General features: G+C 39.9%; 6 protein-coding genes across 6 annotated transcripts; 3 read left to right on the forward strand and 3 right to left on the reverse strand.

Moving 5' to 3' along the window:
* The first annotated feature begins 979 nt into the window (after window positions 1–979).
* On the forward strand, window positions 980–2,070 carry LOC130689223 (translationally-controlled tumor protein homolog). The gene is made up of 5 exons (XM_057512258.2): window positions 980–1,132; window positions 1,295–1,365; window positions 1,456–1,643; window positions 1,709–1,824; window positions 1,882–2,070. Exons 1-5 carry the CDS (start codon window positions 1,105–1,107, stop codon window positions 1,995–1,997), a joined length of 519 nt encoding a protein of 172 aa, XP_057368241.1. The 5' UTR covers window positions 980–1,104; the 3' UTR covers window positions 1,998–2,070.
* A 238-nt stretch (window positions 2,071–2,308) lies between these two features.
* LOC130689238 (propionyl-CoA carboxylase beta chain, mitochondrial-like) lies at window positions 2,309–4,703 on the reverse strand. Its single transcript, XM_057512277.2, has 10 exons — window positions 4,443–4,703; window positions 4,262–4,375; window positions 4,070–4,195; window positions 3,861–4,007; window positions 3,682–3,801; window positions 3,371–3,558; window positions 3,086–3,291; window positions 2,822–3,030; window positions 2,558–2,756; window positions 2,309–2,498 (listed from the first exon to the last, which is right to left on the reverse strand). Exons 1-10 carry the CDS (start codon window positions 4,617–4,619, stop codon window positions 2,377–2,379), a joined length of 1,608 nt encoding a protein of 535 aa, XP_057368260.1. The 5' UTR covers window positions 4,620–4,703; the 3' UTR covers window positions 2,309–2,376.
* Window positions 4,704–4,810: 107 nt separating this feature from the next.
* Window positions 4,811–7,269, forward strand: LOC130689206 (allantoinase-like). The gene is made up of 12 exons (XM_057512236.2): window positions 4,811–4,925; window positions 4,990–5,128; window positions 5,315–5,413; window positions 5,487–5,555; window positions 5,617–5,731; window positions 5,790–5,936; window positions 6,002–6,147; window positions 6,211–6,296; window positions 6,367–6,467; window positions 6,556–6,694; window positions 6,790–6,962; window positions 7,030–7,269. The coding sequence occupies exons 1-12, from the start codon at window positions 4,901–4,903 to the stop codon at window positions 7,195–7,197; spliced, it is 1,407 nt and encodes a 468-aa protein (XP_057368219.1). The 5' UTR covers window positions 4,811–4,900; the 3' UTR covers window positions 7,198–7,269.
* Window positions 7,270–7,380: 111 nt separating this feature from the next.
* LOC130689218 (uncharacterized) lies at window positions 7,381–8,459 on the reverse strand. The gene is made up of 4 exons (XM_057512252.2): window positions 8,265–8,459; window positions 8,109–8,168; window positions 7,860–8,002; window positions 7,381–7,787 (listed from the first exon to the last, which is right to left on the reverse strand). Exons 1-4 carry the CDS (start codon window positions 8,343–8,345, stop codon window positions 7,382–7,384), a joined length of 690 nt encoding a protein of 229 aa, XP_057368235.1. The 5' UTR covers window positions 8,346–8,459; the 3' UTR covers window position 7,381.
* Window positions 8,437–10,332, forward strand: LOC130689217 (uncharacterized). Its single transcript, XM_057512251.2, has 3 exons — window positions 8,437–9,572; window positions 9,837–9,887; window positions 9,984–10,332. The coding sequence occupies exons 1-3, from the start codon at window positions 8,934–8,936 to the stop codon at window positions 10,062–10,064; spliced, it is 771 nt and encodes a 256-aa protein (XP_057368234.1). The 5' UTR covers window positions 8,437–8,933; the 3' UTR covers window positions 10,065–10,332.
* A 2,345-nt stretch (window positions 10,333–12,677) lies between these two features.
* On the reverse strand, window positions 12,678–15,901 carry LOC130689188 (armadillo-like helical domain-containing protein 3). The gene is made up of 13 exons (XM_057512209.2): window positions 15,656–15,901; window positions 15,499–15,561; window positions 15,297–15,437; window positions 15,094–15,235; window positions 14,872–15,024; window positions 14,505–14,790; window positions 14,351–14,444; window positions 14,118–14,287; window positions 13,829–14,049; window positions 13,395–13,757; window positions 13,177–13,331; window positions 12,997–13,113; window positions 12,678–12,925 (listed from the first exon to the last, which is right to left on the reverse strand). Exons 1-13 carry the CDS (start codon window positions 15,737–15,739, stop codon window positions 12,803–12,805), a joined length of 2,112 nt encoding a protein of 703 aa, XP_057368192.1. The 5' UTR covers window positions 15,740–15,901; the 3' UTR covers window positions 12,678–12,802.
* Between the last annotated feature and the right edge of the window lie 1,680 nt (window positions 15,902–17,581).

A 17,581-nucleotide genomic window follows, 5' to 3' on the forward strand; every position in this document is an offset into this window, starting at 1 on the left:
ATAGTGTCTTTTTATAACCAAATCAGAGGTAAATGCTCACCAACTTGTTCTTTTGTAGCCTTGACACAGCAACGTCCCCAGCGGCGCTCAGCTGTGGGCCCCTTTTGCGAATTTTTCTTGGAGCAATATGCGTCATTGATAATGTATCTTTGTAGATATCTGCACTTCTGTGTAAATAAAATGTTTGGCGACTTGATCATCGAACTGAAATTTCCAGCAAACAGTTTGTGCATAAAAGCATTTTTCGGAGAAATCTGCTGTCCTATCTAAGATAACGTGGGACTGGTTTCTGAAGCTGAACTTTTTTGCCATACCTTCCTTACATGAAACGCTTTTTCACTCTCTTTTTACTTAAATATTCTTTGTTACAATTTATTTGGCTGGCATTGTCATAACTTTTAGAGACACTATAGTGCACTCAGTATTAAGCGATGGTAAAGTACTAAATTTTCGGACCTATTTTCAGTAAAGAACAAGTCTATTGGCAGGTTTTTCCACATCGAGATCCCGCCAGCGATGAAACTTCTTCGAGATAATTGCAAATCTTTTTTTACTGACATCTAGCGAGCCAACATCTAACGACGTCCTCCGTTCATGAGGAATTTAGCTTTCTGTGCAAACCATTTTATGTTCTGTTCTATTATTCGGTCAAGTGTTGCTTTGATTTCTGCTAACTAATTATAAACCGTGTCTTTCAAGGTGGCCCATACTATCTTAAAACAAATTACCATGAAAGTTGAACACTATTCGAAATGAAAAATAACAGGTATGTGAAACATATATATCCTTCCAGTTTTCAAATACATTACCTATGTTCCTCTTTTTCTTTAACCTTCATTCCGTAACAAAATCCTAATCTACCATGAATGGGGTGTAGAATCTGGAATAATCATGCACAACATCATAAATGAAAATCCAGAATTTCCCTCTTCCATTTGTTGTCTACGTTGCTGTGGCTGAATTTTTAGAAATGGCAACGCTGAATCATTTTTTCTAAACTTTTCTTCACGGCTCCTTCCCTCTGTCCTTTCTGAGTCTACCTTCCATCCCAGTTGGGTGTTGTGTCTCTTCTTTACTTGTTTTATCATCAAACATCTGTTCACCATGATCATCTACAAGGATATTTTTAATGGTATTTTGTCTCACTTTTCATTTTCTATATTTTGTACCAGCGTAAAGTCTGCGAGAATTAAACTAACCGAGAAGTAACTAAGACCGGTCCTACGATGGCCGTGTGACAGTAAACTAAATGTTAATTGCAGGATTTTCTGTTCTTTTTTGTTTTTCTGATTAGATGACGAGATGTTCTCTGACAGCTACCCTATCAAGCTCGTCGATGGAGTCCTTTACGAAGTCACTGGAAAGGTGTGTAGAATTTAACTACCTGTCATCTGTCAATATGCCCTGTACTCACGTAATGAGTTTTGCTAATGAAACATTCCTTTAATTTAATAGTACGTGAATAGGAAAGCAGGAGAAATCGTCCTTGCTGGTGCCAACCCATCTGCTGAAGAAGCTGATGAAGGAAGTGAGGAAGCTAGTGAATCTGGCTGTGACATTGTCTTGGCACATCAGTTGGTTGAATGCTTTGCCTTTGGTGACAAGAAAGGTTACACTCAATACCTAAAAGATTACATGAAGAGGTGAAATTTAGTGTATTCTGGCTAGTGTTTTCCTCAGTAAATATATATGATATTATGTTGACTAGGTTGGTCGCCAAGTTGGAAGAGACCCAGCCATCTGAAGTCGAGACCTTTAAATCGAACATGAGCAAAGTGATGAAAGATCTTCTTGGAAGGTTTAAGGATCTCCAATTCTTCACTGGTATAACAGTTTTATTGACAAGTTGTTGTCAAGAGTTAAAAAAAAATTCTTGTACAGGAGCTCAAATGGATGTTGATGGAATGGTTGCACTAATGGAGTACCGAGATATTAATGGAGAAAGCAGACCTGTCATGATGTTCTTCAAACATGGACTGATTGCAGAGAAATTCTAAATTGTCTCAAACTTCCTTCATTTTAACATCATATACTGGGAAAATACATATGCGAAGGGCTCACATTCGACAATTTGTCCTTATTCCAATCAATTTTACGCATCATACATTAAAAAAAACTATATTGAAGACAAATATTTCCAGATTTCCCCTGGATTCTTCATTGTTCTTCTTGTGATGTGGATGGGATAATGCTACGTCAATCAGTAAGGTACGTACTGTTCGTCAAACATCGACTAAATGCAGAGACATTTTAAATTGACTCATATGTGCTCTATTCCAACGTATAATGGGGAAAAACATAGGCAAAATTATCACATTCAACAAGTGTTTATTATACTCATTTTTACACTGTACGTACAGTACAATCGCAGTACGTTTAAAGAGGAACATTACCATGTTTCTTCCATGGATTCCTCTGCGATTTGGCAGCTAAAACGTTAAGATCTTCGCAAATCCTACGGCGAGTAATTCTTGGTTCTATAATATCATCGACGAAACCTATTTATATATAAAAATAAGTCATCAATTCTACTATACTATTCAGATTACAAACGAACCTTTAACGGCAGCTGGGAATGGATTTCCAAATTTCTTTATATATTCCTGTTCATACTGTTCTACATTTCCCTTTCCTCGGTACAAGATGGAAACAGCACCCTTGGCGCCCATAACAGCGATTTCAGCAGTTGGCCAAGCATAGTTTTTGTCTCCTCTAAGATGCTTAGAACTCATGACATCATATGCTCCTCCATAAGCCTGGAATTATTATTCAGTATCGAATAACATTTTCTACAGATGACTAGTAATAGGAAGTGCTTTACCTTTCGGGTGATGATGGTAATTTTGGGGACCGTTGCTTCAGCGAAAGCGTACAGAAGCTTGGCTCCATGCCTAATGATGCCTCCGTACTCTTGCGCCGTACCAGGCAAAAATCCAGGAACGTCGACAAACGTTATTATCGGGATGTTGAAAGCGTCACAGAAGCGGACGAATCTCGCACCCTTCACCGATGCGTCGATATCCAGACAACCTGCGAAACAGGTACCAATTACGAACTCTCAATATTATCACAACTATTGGATTACCAGCCGCCACTTTGGGTTGGTTTGCAACAATGCCAACCGAGCGACCATTCATGCAAGCGAAACCAACAATAATATTCTTGGCAGATGTTGGCATAATTTCAAAGAATTCTCTTTCATCTACAACTGAATTAATAATATCCAGCATGTCGTAGGCGGTTGTTGATTCTAATGGAACAACAGTATCCAATCCGGGAACCTCTCGATCCCTAATGTGTGAATCGCCACAAGGTTAGCCAATTTATATAGTTTTGTTTGTTTTTTTTTTCGTGAAAATGCTCGACTTACCAAGGATCAGAGGGTACTCGAATGGGAGATGGATCTTTATTTGACCGAGGAAGATATCCCATGAAATCTCTAAGCTGAAGAAGAGCCTCTACGTCGTTTTCAAATGCTTTGTGGGCCACGCCAGAAATGGTTGTGTGTGTCTTTGCTCCGCCAAGCTCCTCAAACGTAACATCTTCATTGGTCACCGACTATTAACGAGTAATAACCATTAATGAACAAATCCATTTAATGATCTGCATATGTTTACTATTGTCTTGCAATTTCTACGCATTTTTCTGTACTATCTACTTTTGTTTATTTTTTTATTTTACCTTGACGACGTCGGGTCCAGTAATAAAAAGGTACGAGGAGTCCTTGACCATGAAAGTGAAATCAGTCAAAGCAGGAGAATAGACTGCACCTCCTGCACAGGGCCCCATGATCAAAGAAATCTGGGGGAAGTTTTTGTTTACTTTTTTTTATAAGCTTACGCAAATACAATCAAATCAACCTGAGGAATGACACCAGACGCCATGACGTTACGCAAAAAAATATCCGCATATCCTGCCAACGACTCGACTCCTTCCTGAATCCTAGCACCACCAGAATCATTCAAGCCAATAACAGGTGCCCCAACAGTTAAAGCTTCATCCATAATCTATTAGCAAGATTGCTTCATGTACTATTACAAACAAACTATCTAATTAAGGAAATGATTACCTTGCAAATTTTGCGAGCATGAATGGATGACAAGCTCCCTCCGAAAACCGTGAAATCTTGGCTGAAAATATAAGCTAATCGACCCCTAATCAGACCATGGCCAGTAACTACTGAATCACCAGGATACTGTGAAATTAGCAAAACTGAAAGATTTAGTTTTTTTAGCTAAACTGATTATAGTTTCAGTAAGACCTTCTCTTTATCCATTCCAAAGTCTGTGCAGGTATGCTCTGCGAATGCATCATATTCGACAAAGGAATCATCATCACACAAAAGATCAATCCTTTCACGAGCAGTCAATTTTCCCTGAAATTGGTAATAATTTGATTCTTGGACCAACTATGTTGAAAATGCTATGTTAATGTAGGCATACCTTTTTGTGTTGAGAAGCAATACGTTTAGGTCCACCTCCTTGCCTGGAGAGTTCTCGTTTTGATTCAATGTCTTTTCGAACTTGAAGTGTGTGTTCAATCGAGGAAGACCATCTTGATTGCAACGGAGCTAAGAAATTGCTGTGAGCGATGCATCGTGAACGTAATATATTTAACATTTTTTTGTAACTACACCAATTGCATGCAGCCAATTAAGATTTCGACGATTTCGCTCTGAAACAGAAATCAGCTGAGACCTATGCATTCTATTGTCTAGTATTTCCCCTGCCTGATAACAGATGGCGATCGGACTTTATCAACAACAAAATACAAATCGGTATTAGCCTAAAGCTAAAACCATGTTGGCGAAGTTACAGGATCCGACCACCAATAGCAGTCGTATGTTCTGTGTTGTTTTCAGTTATTCGATCCATTTTCAGCTTAGATTGCATTTTAAAAAATGGAGACCTCAATTGTCAAATCAGGTTCGATGAAAAGTATTTAGTTGATGTACTTCTTTATTGAGCTTTGAATATTATGTTAAAATAGATTCGATTGTGGTTTTCAAAAGCCACAGAGTTGTACTGCCTGACGGCGTAGCTTCAGCGGCTGTTGTCACGAAAAACGGCCAGATTGTTGCCGTAAAAGGATATGATGACAGCAGGACTGCCCTAGGCATTAATGATGAGTATGTTTCATGAAATATTTTTCAATCTGTGTGAGTATGCTAATAAACAAGGTTGGATTTACAATCAAATCTGTGTCAAATGTAAATGATGTCATGCAAATTCTAAAGACAATTGCCAGATAATATTTTAAAATTTTTATGAAAAAAATGATTTTACCCCCTTTAACTATACTATTTTGCCCATAGATACCATCCAATCTCTGTAATAGATTTGGGGAACCTGGTCCTTTCTCCTGGTGTTGTGGATTCTCATGTTCATGTAAATGAACCTGGTAGGACTCACTGGTAATTAGGAAATTTTTATTTCCTGTTATAAGCTATGACCTGGTCTCTGCTAAGTCTAACCTAAATTATTTAGGGAAGGATTCACTACTGCCACAAGAGCTGCTGCTGCTGGAGGTGTTACAACTATTGTGGACATGCCCTTGTATTAAGATAGATAAATTATTATTAGTGATCACAATGCTGAATAAGACCATTATAAACAGGAATTCCATCCCTCCTACTACAACCAAAGATAATTTTGCTGAAAAATTTACAGCTGCCTCTGGCAATGTTTTTGTAGATGTTGCATTTTGGGGTGGCATTATACCTGGCAATCAGGTAACTTTAAATTCAACTAATTTCCATGTCCAGTTTTTGACTAAGGGGGATTTCCCAGGATGAACTGCTTCCACTTTTGCGGGAGGGAGTGCGTGGCTTCAAATGTTTTATGTGTCCCAGTGGCGTTGATGAATTTCCCCAAGCAAAAGAAGAAGATCTAGAAATTGCTTTCCAGCGGCTTAAAAATTCTTCAACAACAATATTAGTACGTATGCAAATTGGATATTTCTAGTTGACTTTAACAAATGCATGTATTTGTATCATCGTTAGTTTCATGCAGAGGTTGAATGCTGTTCTGCCGTAAGCACGAACACTGAAGAAATACCTAGTGTTTATCAAGGTTTCTTGCAGTCTAGACCCGGTGTCATGGAAGTGGAAGCCATTCGTTTAGTTATCGACTTGTGTAAACGATACAGGTAATTTTTTCTTTGGTTATCTCTTTAACAATTATAAAACTATGACCTTTCGAACGAAAACAGAGTTCAGAGTCACATAGTGCATCTTTCGTGTGCCGAGGCCATTCCGCTTATCGCCCAAGCCAAAAAAGACGGAGTACCCATCACAGGTAAAACAATGGTGTGGATATGTGAGGCTTTTATGTTGTTTGATGTTTAACGCAATGGAACGTGTCACAGTGGAAACTTGTCCGCATTACCTAACACTGTCGGCGGAAGAGGTTCCCGTCAAAGCAACGCAGTTTAAATGCTGCCCGCCCATTAGGGACAAGAGTAATCAGGTATGATAGTCTCTGTCATTGTCAATATGCCTTTTAAATGGGAAATCAACAGTTCTTGATTTTTTCCCTTCGAAAATCTTTTAAAAAGGATCTGTTGTGGTCTGGATTGCTAGATGGGACCATCGATTTGGTAGTTTCGGATCACTCACCAGCACCACAAGACTTGAAATGCGTCGACACTGGAGACTTTATGAAAGCATGGGGTGGCATTTCATCCTTACAGCTAGGTACGCTTTTAAAAAAATTTATATATTATGTAATGGATGAGATGAAAAAGGTGGGCAGTGGAAAGACTACCATACGAATAACGTGTACGTTGTAGTGTTACCTCTTCTCTGGACTTTCGGACATCCCAAAGGGTTATCGTTGATTGATCTATCTCGTTTCTTGAGCTACAATACAGCTAAATTAGCTCGCCTCCATCATCGCAAAGGATCTATTGCGGTGGGAATGGATGCAGATTTCGTCATCTGGAACCCCGACGAACAGATTACAGTAAGAACGATAAAGTGATCGATAAAAGTCCTTTTCGGAATTAATTTTGTACGTGCTGTCAAAACAGGTAACCCCTGAGATGTTGCATTTCCGACACAAACTGTCGCCATATTTGGGCAACGTGCTTAACGGCCGTGTCGTTATGACTGTCCTAAGAGGTCAGATCGTTTTCAACAATGATGCCTTCGTTTCGGATAAACCTCAAGGAATTCTACTGGCCGAACCGTTGGAATGAGGTAGCAATTATAATGACCACTTTCCATTTATTTTCAAATTCCGTTGTTTTAGAAGTTTCTAGTTTTTTTTTTTTTTTGCCAAAATCAATAGTGCAAAATTGTTAAATTTTAAAAAGTCCTATGCAATAAATAGTTGGAATACTTGATATTGATAGTTATCGATTTAATTTATATTTGTTGATTTTAATCTGCAGTTTGCGGTTTCACTGTAATCTGAACACTTTGTATACCAAACAATAAATCAGTAACATCGTTCAACGGAGACTGTGACGTAACGAGTGGCAAATTTGTGTCTGGAAGAGTTTCAATATCCGGCGGTGACATCGGCTGGCGACTGGTACAACCACACAGCGCCTTACTCTTTCCGCCCTTTTTGATTGAGTTACATGAGTAATGGTCGTTGGTCGACGTGGTCGGCCTTGTGGAATCCCGAGACATCACTGCAACGGTATGAGGCCGCATGGGACTCACCGTCCTCTGCCATTCCTCTCCATCCTTTTGGCTTTCACGATCACCGTTTCCCCGCTGATTGGATAGACTGATTCTTGGTTGAGACTTGGGACGCAATTTGAAGCCACGACTAAACTTTCTAATGCAGTAATAGGTTTTCAACATGTTTGTTTTGAATGTAAATCACATGCGACTGTGCGATTACACGCACTTGCTGTTGTAGACGCTGAACCTTGCCTTGCTGCTCGCTCTCGCCCCGTTCATAATATCCGCCAACCGAGACAACAGCCGGCGGTTCTCGTTCTCTATTTGCCAGATTCGCTCATTTTCCAACTGTAGTTTTTTTAACTTGAGCTAAAAATCCATTAAAATCGGTGGTAGCGATTGGAATTAAAATGCCGCGCACTAAACGCGCTAAACAACCATTAGCTTAACATGTAAATGAGGGAGAAGAATATACCGTCAAATGGCTGTAGGTAGGTGGAGACAGACAATCAATAGCCGGCGTGGCACGTCTTAGCTGTTAGCGAGAAAGCAAGAAAACCCATCTTGTGAAATCGAGTTAGGACGATTTCGAAAGACTCTTTTTATGTCAAGTGACCCACTTTAGACCTACCTTGTTGTGATGGTCGGCCAGCTGCTTCTGCTTGGTCCGCTCGTCAACCAGCGAAGGCCGCACCAGGAACTTGCGCATCATTTTGCTGTAGCAACACTCTGTTTTGTTTTTTGTTAATTTTCATTAAACACAGCCGAAAAAAATGCGGAAATGACGGATGGACTACTGGGAAGTGGTTGCTGATGCTTGTGCACCTTGGTGCTAAAAGGCAGCAACTAACGAGATTCAGCGGTTCGTCCCATATTCATCGATTTAATAACACGGCGGTTGCCAGGGCCAACCAAATATTTACGAAGGCCTTGTTCTGTTTTAGTTTTTGATCGAATGTCATTATGCATAGCTAGTCATGGTAACGTCTTCTTTTACTTCTCGGAATGAGGAACTCGAATAGGTATAGAAATTTGGCTGTCGAAATAACGCAACGCGCCTTCTGAGCCATATGAAGAGCGGGTTGGAGCTGTAACGCCATCCTTGTATTCAGCACACGTTCGTGACCTTTTTTTCTCTTTTTCTTCCCCTTTTCCCTTCCTAGCCTTCCTTTCGTCTCTTTCTCCTTCTCTAATAAATTTGAAAACGCTGTTAAATTCCTCTAGACGACGCAGCTGAGAATCTGAGCGCTCAGTCCGTCAGAAGCTTCGACCGAACAGAGTCACGCACATCTTCCACATCATGAATTATTTTACGTTTCATTTGGCATCATTACTCGGCGTGATCATATTGAAATTTGTTTCCGCTTCACCCTACGGCTTCGCTAGCGGTCGGCAAGAAGATGCAATTGTGATAGATGCGGCGCCGTCGTTTTCACCCGTTCCCAGTGACTCGGATTATGCCGAGCACGACCCTGTCTATTGCCGACATCGGATCCATTATAACCCTTCATCGTATTCGTCCGATACGAGCACGAGGCAAAATTATCAACAACAAGAGCCAGTAATATATCAGCCGTTCAACAACCCTGCAGTCGTTAGAATGCGTCAATATCCTTCGTCCAACAGCTATGAAACGTACCGCACTCCTTCTTCCGCTTCGTCCAGCAGCTACGAAACCAAGTATGAAACATATCGCACTCCTTCTGTACCTTCGTCCAGCAGCTACGAAACTAAGTATGAAACGTATCGCGCTCCTTCTGCATCTTCGTCCAACAGCTACGAAACTAAGTATGAAACGTATCGCGCTCCTTCAGTATCTTCGTCCAACAGCTACGGCACCAAATATGAAACGCATCGCGCTCCGTCTGCCACGGTTGAATCACCGGCGTACTTTCAACGACAGAATAACGACATCCAGCAGAGTTCACAGATCAATAAGGTATGTATATAATTCCCAACGATCATTCATTGCAAAGAAACGCGTTGCCTTGAAGGCGACAGTTAATTACAATTGCACTGTTTTCTTTACTTACCATAACATTTTGGTCATGATTCTACAAGGAAATGGCAAGAAAATTTCTTTTCTTGGGAAAGCCGGTATTGCCTTGTTATTAAAAATGTGCGCTTTTTTTTGTTTTAATGTTTGCGATATTCATCATGCCCTGACTAACCAGCTGACCAATGTTTTCTTTTCGGTACACAGCATGATTATGGACAGACCGGTTCGTCCTACGAGGCTTTCATGGTTCAGCAGGTAACGAAATCGAATCATTTGCATATATGTTAATTCCGCTTTACCTTTCGATTGTGCAATGGTCTATATTTAATGGCAACACTTTTTATTGCACAGGGATCAGCCCGAATGGTTATGGGCTATAGGCTAGTAACATCCACTTCCCCAAAGCCAAAATTGCCATCGTCCTACTATTAATTCTACGACGATTCAAAATAGACGCTAAAACGGAATAATGTTCCATCCCTTTCCGCAGTGCTACACTATCGAATGTCGCCATAAAGCTGTCGGGGATGTTTAGCTAGGGACCCACCGCCTTAAATGGAAATGGGTTAATATACGTATGCAAGAAAAACGAAGCCTTGGGAGAAAACGATATCTATGCCTTTTCCCTTCGACTTTCTCTCCTTTATGATTGTGAACTAATTAAACGACACCTTATCGAAAATACATGATTTGATACAAAGTCCTATAAGCATTTAATCAGTTCCAGGAAATTGATGCTTTATCAATTACTCGAGTAATGAGATGCGGATCTTTTATACATAGCAAGAAAATTTTGGTCATGTCACGTATCGCGCGCTGGCTTTCACATAAGCAGATGCAATCGACCATTAGATTTCTATCTCTCTGTTGGCCAATCTGGAACTGTAGCTCAGACAAGTACCCTACATGGATGAGAAATGAAAATGCTTTGTAATGCATTGTCAGATTGAATAATTATATTCAGTGCGGACTGGATAACGAAGGCAAACGAATACAGTGGCAATCAAAGATGCACCGCCAGGTGACTGATGTTGATATGCTTTCCGCGTCGGGTCATCCGAAGGTTGTCTCTCTACAGCCATCAGTTAAAAGAAAAGAATGTCAACTCTTAACCGCTGGCGTGGAGGTCTTCTAACCTTGATTTAGAACAAGTTCTTGTGAAAAATTTATGTTTCGAGCAGCACGTACTCGTTGAAATCATTTGCTCGCTTATGTCGGTTAGTTAAAGTTATGTTCTTTAAAATTACTTGCACAGTTGGTGTGAAGCCAAAGCGGATATCGTTGCCATGCTTTATCATTTGGCTCGTAGTGTAGAAAACCTTTTTCTCTTGTTTGGGGCGAAGCCTCTAAGCAACTTCTTAAAACTTTCAAACAAGGATTCGTATTGCCCAACTTTATTTTTGAAAAAAGTCGGAACCAAAGAAAGAAACGCTCAAACAGTATTACGTGAACACGCAAACGAACAAATAAAGAAAGCGTGCATCAGTAAAGCTCTACTCAAAAATAAATGGTGAACAATCGTCCCTCAATTCCGATTGAAACAACGAAAGAAGTTCAAAATAAAAATGAATGAATGGGAACCAGATACTCTGTATGCGGCACGATTGTTTACTTTGTCCACCGTGGTGCGTTATAAATTTAGATGGACTTGCCGCTCACAGGATAAAGTCGAAAGGGAGGAACAGTTTTCGGTCAAGTTTGGCGTTGACGTACGACTAACCACTAGAAATACAGCATTCCTCAAATATATCGTGTGGCACGCAGGCCTACCAGGTAAGTTGGATGATTCAAGTAAAACTGACGTTATGGTTAACCGGATTCTATTACTCTCACGTGCCGTAGAGATACGGCGATGTGTTTATTCAATCCACCACGTATCGAATTTTGGCTCGCAACCTTCTGTATTTTTTCAAACCCATTCTGCCTTGGCAACTGAGCATAGAACTTGTTTTGTACGATCTTCGTTGCCTTTCGTGCATGGGTGTGGAAAATTCAATCGTCTTACATAATTCGGGTGTAGTTCATGTTTAGTGGCAATAGCAATACAACAGATCACTTGATACCGCATGTCAGCATATCCCCGTAGCAAACGACCTACCAGACATTGCCACAAAGGATTTTCTTTTTCTATTGTGTGGTTATGCCTTTTAAAATAAAATATAAGATTCATGATCTCTGTCAGTAGCAAAGGCCATATGGTAGTATAAGCCCTCAACTTGGATACGGAGGTACGTGTAAACGTCTGCTAGAAGGGATGATCGGCCATGGTGTCACGAGATACGTTGTTAAGCGCAATGATGAATGGAATATAAAGGAAAGATGGCAGTTAAGATTTAAACACATCAAGTATTTTCGTGTGCAACATACCATTAAATGATTTATATTTATACGCTTATCGTGCATCAGTTAGGTCCAGAAAAGTAGAAGAAATATTAAAATCACGCTTACGGACGCACTTAAAATCCAGCTATAAAGCTAGAGACCAACAAATATCAAATATCTAAATGTCTTTTTCCTATTGGACCTTTGCATAGGCAAGTGTAGGTCTTGCACCAAGATCCAGCGGCTGTTCCTCTCCACCTTGGGCGGAGGATGACGATAGTGTTGCACCGACGGCTTTCCCCCGGCCTAATATGGAAGTGTGGCATTTGATTTATACACAACAACAAAACTAGTGTAAATATAACGCGTCTCCTTCTGGCATTGCCTCCTTTTTTAAATATTAAGCATAACGTACGTTGCAATACAGTTAAGCCCATCTTGACATAAAAGTCCTTCCCAGTAAGTGAAAATATAAAATGGAAAACTTTACGTCCTATCCAATGTGATGGTAAAATCCATACGCATCGGGATGGAATACCTTAGATCTCTAGACAACGCAAGGAAATTCTGAATATCATCAACCTTAAAACATTCTTAAATATTTTACAATCTTTAAAATCTATTATGCTGGCTGCTAGCCAAAGCTGCTTCGTTTATGCGCACAGACACCTTACATGGGCCGGGGAGTAGACGTAATTCTTCAAGATCACGTCGCTTACATAATTTTACGATCATGTGTGTATACTGTATTATATTCAATCTGTTGGTATGCTACATACACGGCACCGTCTACCTAACCAGGATGGGGCGACGATAAAATATCTGAAATCACTGGGTGAATCAACAATTCAGTTTGGTGGTGCGGACGGTGATGTCGGTGTTGTAGGTGCCGTGGACTCGAGTAGCAAGCGATGGGCGTCAATGGAGGACGGATCAGTTGTGGAACGTATGACCGAGACGACACTCCTTAGCTGAAAAATGACATTACGAATAAAAGGATTAGATGAAATTCAATAACTTTCTGAACACGAAAATTGCTCACAATTGACGAGAGGAAAGCCGCTACAGGTGGTCGCTCAGCGTAACGTTCGTATGCATCCAAACTCTCGTGCAATTTCAGCGTTAACGAGTCGTAATGCGACCGAACGACCTCTAAGATCTTTAAACGAAAACAAAAACATGATTAGAGCTTTTTAAGCTAAGCCTATTTCGATTAACTAACCTGATCCTGGGTTGGAGTGGACAACTTTTGACTTTCCATCCACATCTCGACTTTGGGTTTGAAGTGCTGGCCGATTGCTCGAACGTTAATCAAGGCGGCTGACAGACGGACGGCTGATTCCCTGAATTCATTTTCTCCCGTTGAATAACGTAATGCTAAAAGACATCAGCCATTAAATAACCTGGAACCATCATTGAATATACAGCTGTAAGAATTACCCATGGCGTGAAGATTGTCGAAGACGTGGTGCATTCTGATGATCTCATAATAGAGGTCATCGTAGCTCTGCGGTGAGGGCAGAAACGTGTCACCAAACGTGACGAATAAGTTTAAAATATTTACGGCTTGAGTGGCAAGTGCGAACAGGTCAAACTTCCGGATTAACGCAGAGTCGCTACCGTGAAGAAACTTGAGCAAAGCAATCAACGCTGCCCAGAGTTCTTTCCATGGGCAAAGTGATAAACGCAAACGGCAGCGCTTCTGATGGCACAAAACACGCAGAACTACACCTAAAGCCAATTCATACAACTCGTGTGGGAACTTTTTCATGAGATGGCTCAAGGTAAACTCAATGATCAAGTCTGAAATGGACAACAGGAAATTTTGTAATCCAATTTTCTAGATAAGAGAAAACGCAACCAGTGAAACAAACCTAATAATCCGCAGACCAACGGCCTAAACGGTGGTGTTTTATCAGTCAAGCTCTTTCGGTGTCGCATTGGCAACCGATGTAGAGGAACGCGAAACGTCAAACCAGGATCATGCATTAATGAGTTGGCGTATTCATCTTCCGAAACGCAGGTTAGTATTAGGAAGCAAAGCTTTGTGCTGTGATAGGCTGCTTCAGAACGGGTGTCCTGCATTATTATTGAACTGCAAATGGGAGAATAACATGAATTTATTTTGAAGACTCAAACATTTGTCTCAAATAAATTTAATACCAGTATTCCAAATAGGTGGCCATGAGATTAGACGTTGGCATAGCGACGTCCACAGTAGGAGGCGATGTAACGTTTGTTTTATCGCCCCCAGCAGTATTATTAGAGTTTGTAATATCGGATTGATTTGCTTCTTCGGCCGTTTCATTTTGTTCCACAGTGGCTGTTGGGGGCTGCAATTTAAATGAAATTTTAGTTTGCAAGTTAGACAATTGATTTTCCTTCGAGTAAATTACATTGACGTCGGCTAGGCTTTGCGCAATAATGCCAACGAAGTGCCTATTGAGGTGGACGGCTTGATACAATGCCAACAGGCCTGCATCATTAGCTCTAAGGCAAAAAAAAAAACACTCTTAAATTAAATAGTGGAAGCATATTTGAATGACGTACTTGACTTGTCCGATTCTAATCTCTGCTTCGTCAGAAACAAACATTGATCCAACCATGGAAGTTAAAGAGGAAAGCCAAGACGACTGGGGCTCCGCCTGCCGACTTTGCACATAGCGTTCATTGAATTCCCCTAATGAGGCCATGACAACTTGAGCGTAGGCCGTCAATGCAAGTTCGTCATCAAGCATAGATAGCTTAACTACATATGGATTGGCGCTACCAGTTTTGCGGTAGCAGGCCATTAGAGTGACTATCAATACAGCATCCTGTCCAAGTTCCAAACGTCCTAATCAAAGAAGATTTATGTTATCACTGAATTTTCTTATTTAGATGGAAAAACTATCAGTGCAAACACAATTTCGGTTACCTTGGGATTGGCAAAGTATATGAACCAGAGATTCAAAAACAGAATGTTGAGTAAGATACTCATAAAAAGGGTTTTGTGCAATGTTGTCATTGCCAGAGCAGGCTAATATCATCATCTTAAGACAGAGTGCTTTGATAGGAACAGGACATTCACCTTAGATCAAATTAATCAAACAAAGTTAGACTAAGAGTGTACAGGAAATAACTTTTGTGGAGGTCATACTTGTTAAAATGTCTGAGCAATGCTCTATTAGCAACTGCATTTGCATTTCAGCAGCTCCTCCACCAATCAAAAGTTCAATTATGTCACAGTTTACATCTACAGTAGCACGGGCAAAGCCAGCTTTAATTAAGGCACACAGGGTCTAGTAGGAAAATTGTGAACAATGAAAGATCTGCAGTATTACTCATAAAGATCTAAGCTACCTGCAATGAATGAGCTACTCGCATTTGATGTTCATGTCCCAACATAAAGACACATTTTGAAAATAAAGTATTCAAATTCTCTTTGATTAAACTTAACTGTTCACAGTTAAGTTTCACCAATTCTGCTTCTATGACACCAACCTGAAATTTGAAAATACCTATTTGAATTTGTGGTTTGGATAACAGATGAACAATTAAATACTTTTGGTTTTAGGAGAAAAAATTCATCCCAAAAGTTTGAATTTCCACTAGCCTGATCTTCTCCCTGTTAAAATTACATAAGAAATTTCGTCGGCAATTTAAAAAATTTGCTGTCGTAGTTGTAGGCTTAGACGTAGTTCGTGGTTGTATATACTTACGCGAAAAAATGCCTCATAAATTTGAACGATTTTCTCCTTCAGCTGTTTTTTCGAACCTGATGTGCTCCTTTTTCTGGTAGACATTGCTAAATACTTTTCACGATTTTAACTTAAGGTTTTAACTTTGAAATTAATCTGTACATTCGAAAGATATCTCAAACAACTCCATAGACAAACACGTCTTCCTTTACGTAGTGGGAGGACTTTTGACAGCTAAGACAGTTTCTGACTCGGCTGCCGTCACAACAAAAACACCATTGCCAAACAACCAAACATAGAAGTGGTGGGTACCGGCGGAGGTAGACTCGAGGTATATTCATATTGAATCTACAATGTCCTTCGATCATACCAATGAACAAATTATTTCGTATTACAAAGCAAATTACGTAGTACATGATACTTGCTGATTATTTCTGTCATTTTCGCTCAATGAAATGCGGGATACGTCATAATAGACTGTTAGCGTCCTCAGAGTGTCACTTAAGTGGCAGCTAACATGCGGATGATATGGACACATATGCTTAAACATTCAAAATACAGACATTTTTTCATCGGCATGTTAAGCTTCTACTTTTCAGGAACTGCACTTATCTTGACGAATGCTAATATTGTAGAAATTATTTCTATACAATAAACATAAAACGTGATGTCTATTTGTTTTTAAGAAGGGCGATTTCCGAAAAGAAAACATGTGAAAGAATAAACCACAGTTGGAATTGAAATGCGGAACTAGAGCACAACAGAAGCCAAATGAATATTCGGCTTAACACAGCCCTTTAGATTTCAAATGGTACACGTGAACTATCGTGATACTTGCTGTACCACCACTTCCTTTTGATGTGTCCATGCCTTCTGTGGTTATGGACTGCGGGCTTTTCTAGCTGTCATCTACCACAATCTTCCATCTTCTTCCTGAACTGTTTTTTACGGTAACTATGTAGTTCGTACACTCCAGCACTGTAATTTATAAAATATCAGGTGTCCTTTTTATTTGTGGGTCTTAACCACTTAAGTAGCTATGATGGATTAGCACAGCAGTAAATTCTCGTGAAAATTACTGTGATACTCGAAATAATGTAGTACAATGTTATTCTTTATAATGAATTATGGTTGTTGCATCGTGCAAGTTAAAAAAAAATTCAAACATGCTAACAATTCGCAAGGCTAACGACGATAAGGGCGTATACTACTCGTTTTTGTGGAAACGAGCAAAGAAATATAAAGATTGTCTGATGAGTTTTACTTGTTACCTGTCCATGGAAAAAAAGCAAGTGCTAGGAGAGAACACCATGATAAAAAGAGCAACTGCTTTTAATGAAGAGTCGCCTATTATAGTGGCAACACATTTTAAAAAATGTATTTGAAAATTTCTCTTCAATTGCCTTTCTCCTTCGTCCTTCTTCTTTCTCCTTGCACGAAACTTACCACTCTCTCTTCCTACAGGAGAGGAAAGTACCGTGACTCAATAGCCAATAAATCAGAGAATGCGAGACACGGCTCAAAGGATCCAATACAAATAGCTCTATGCTACTAAAGTGAAAGTGAAGTTTCTCTCGTGAGAATAATTCACATTTGCGGGGCGTCCAAAACAAAGCTAAATTTATCTTGAGTTGGAACTAAGGAAGCGAATTGCACGCCTTTCATCTCCCTGCATGCGACAACGAAAGTAAATCTGAACTCATTATGTAGCTGATAAAATACGCAACATCTGGCGCTATAATATTCACGTAGATGAAAAGAAAAATAGACGACCTTATGTCCACGTTCCAAATCAAGTGGCACGTACCTTTCGATTAACGGGTATGGTTAACAGTTACCGTTTCACCACAAAACCCATCGACAAGAGGAAATCAAAATTTGAAAAATATTATTATAAAAATAATCCATTTTGGCACTGTGCTTAATTGCATTATTATACACCAACAC

The sequence above is a fragment of the Daphnia carinata genome, chromosome 9 (genome assembly GCF_022539665.2).
Source record: "Daphnia carinata strain CSIRO-1 chromosome 9, CSIRO_AGI_Dcar_HiC_V3, whole genome shotgun sequence".
Taxonomy (NCBI): Eukaryota; Metazoa; Arthropoda; class Branchiopoda; order Diplostraca; family Daphniidae; genus Daphnia; species Daphnia carinata.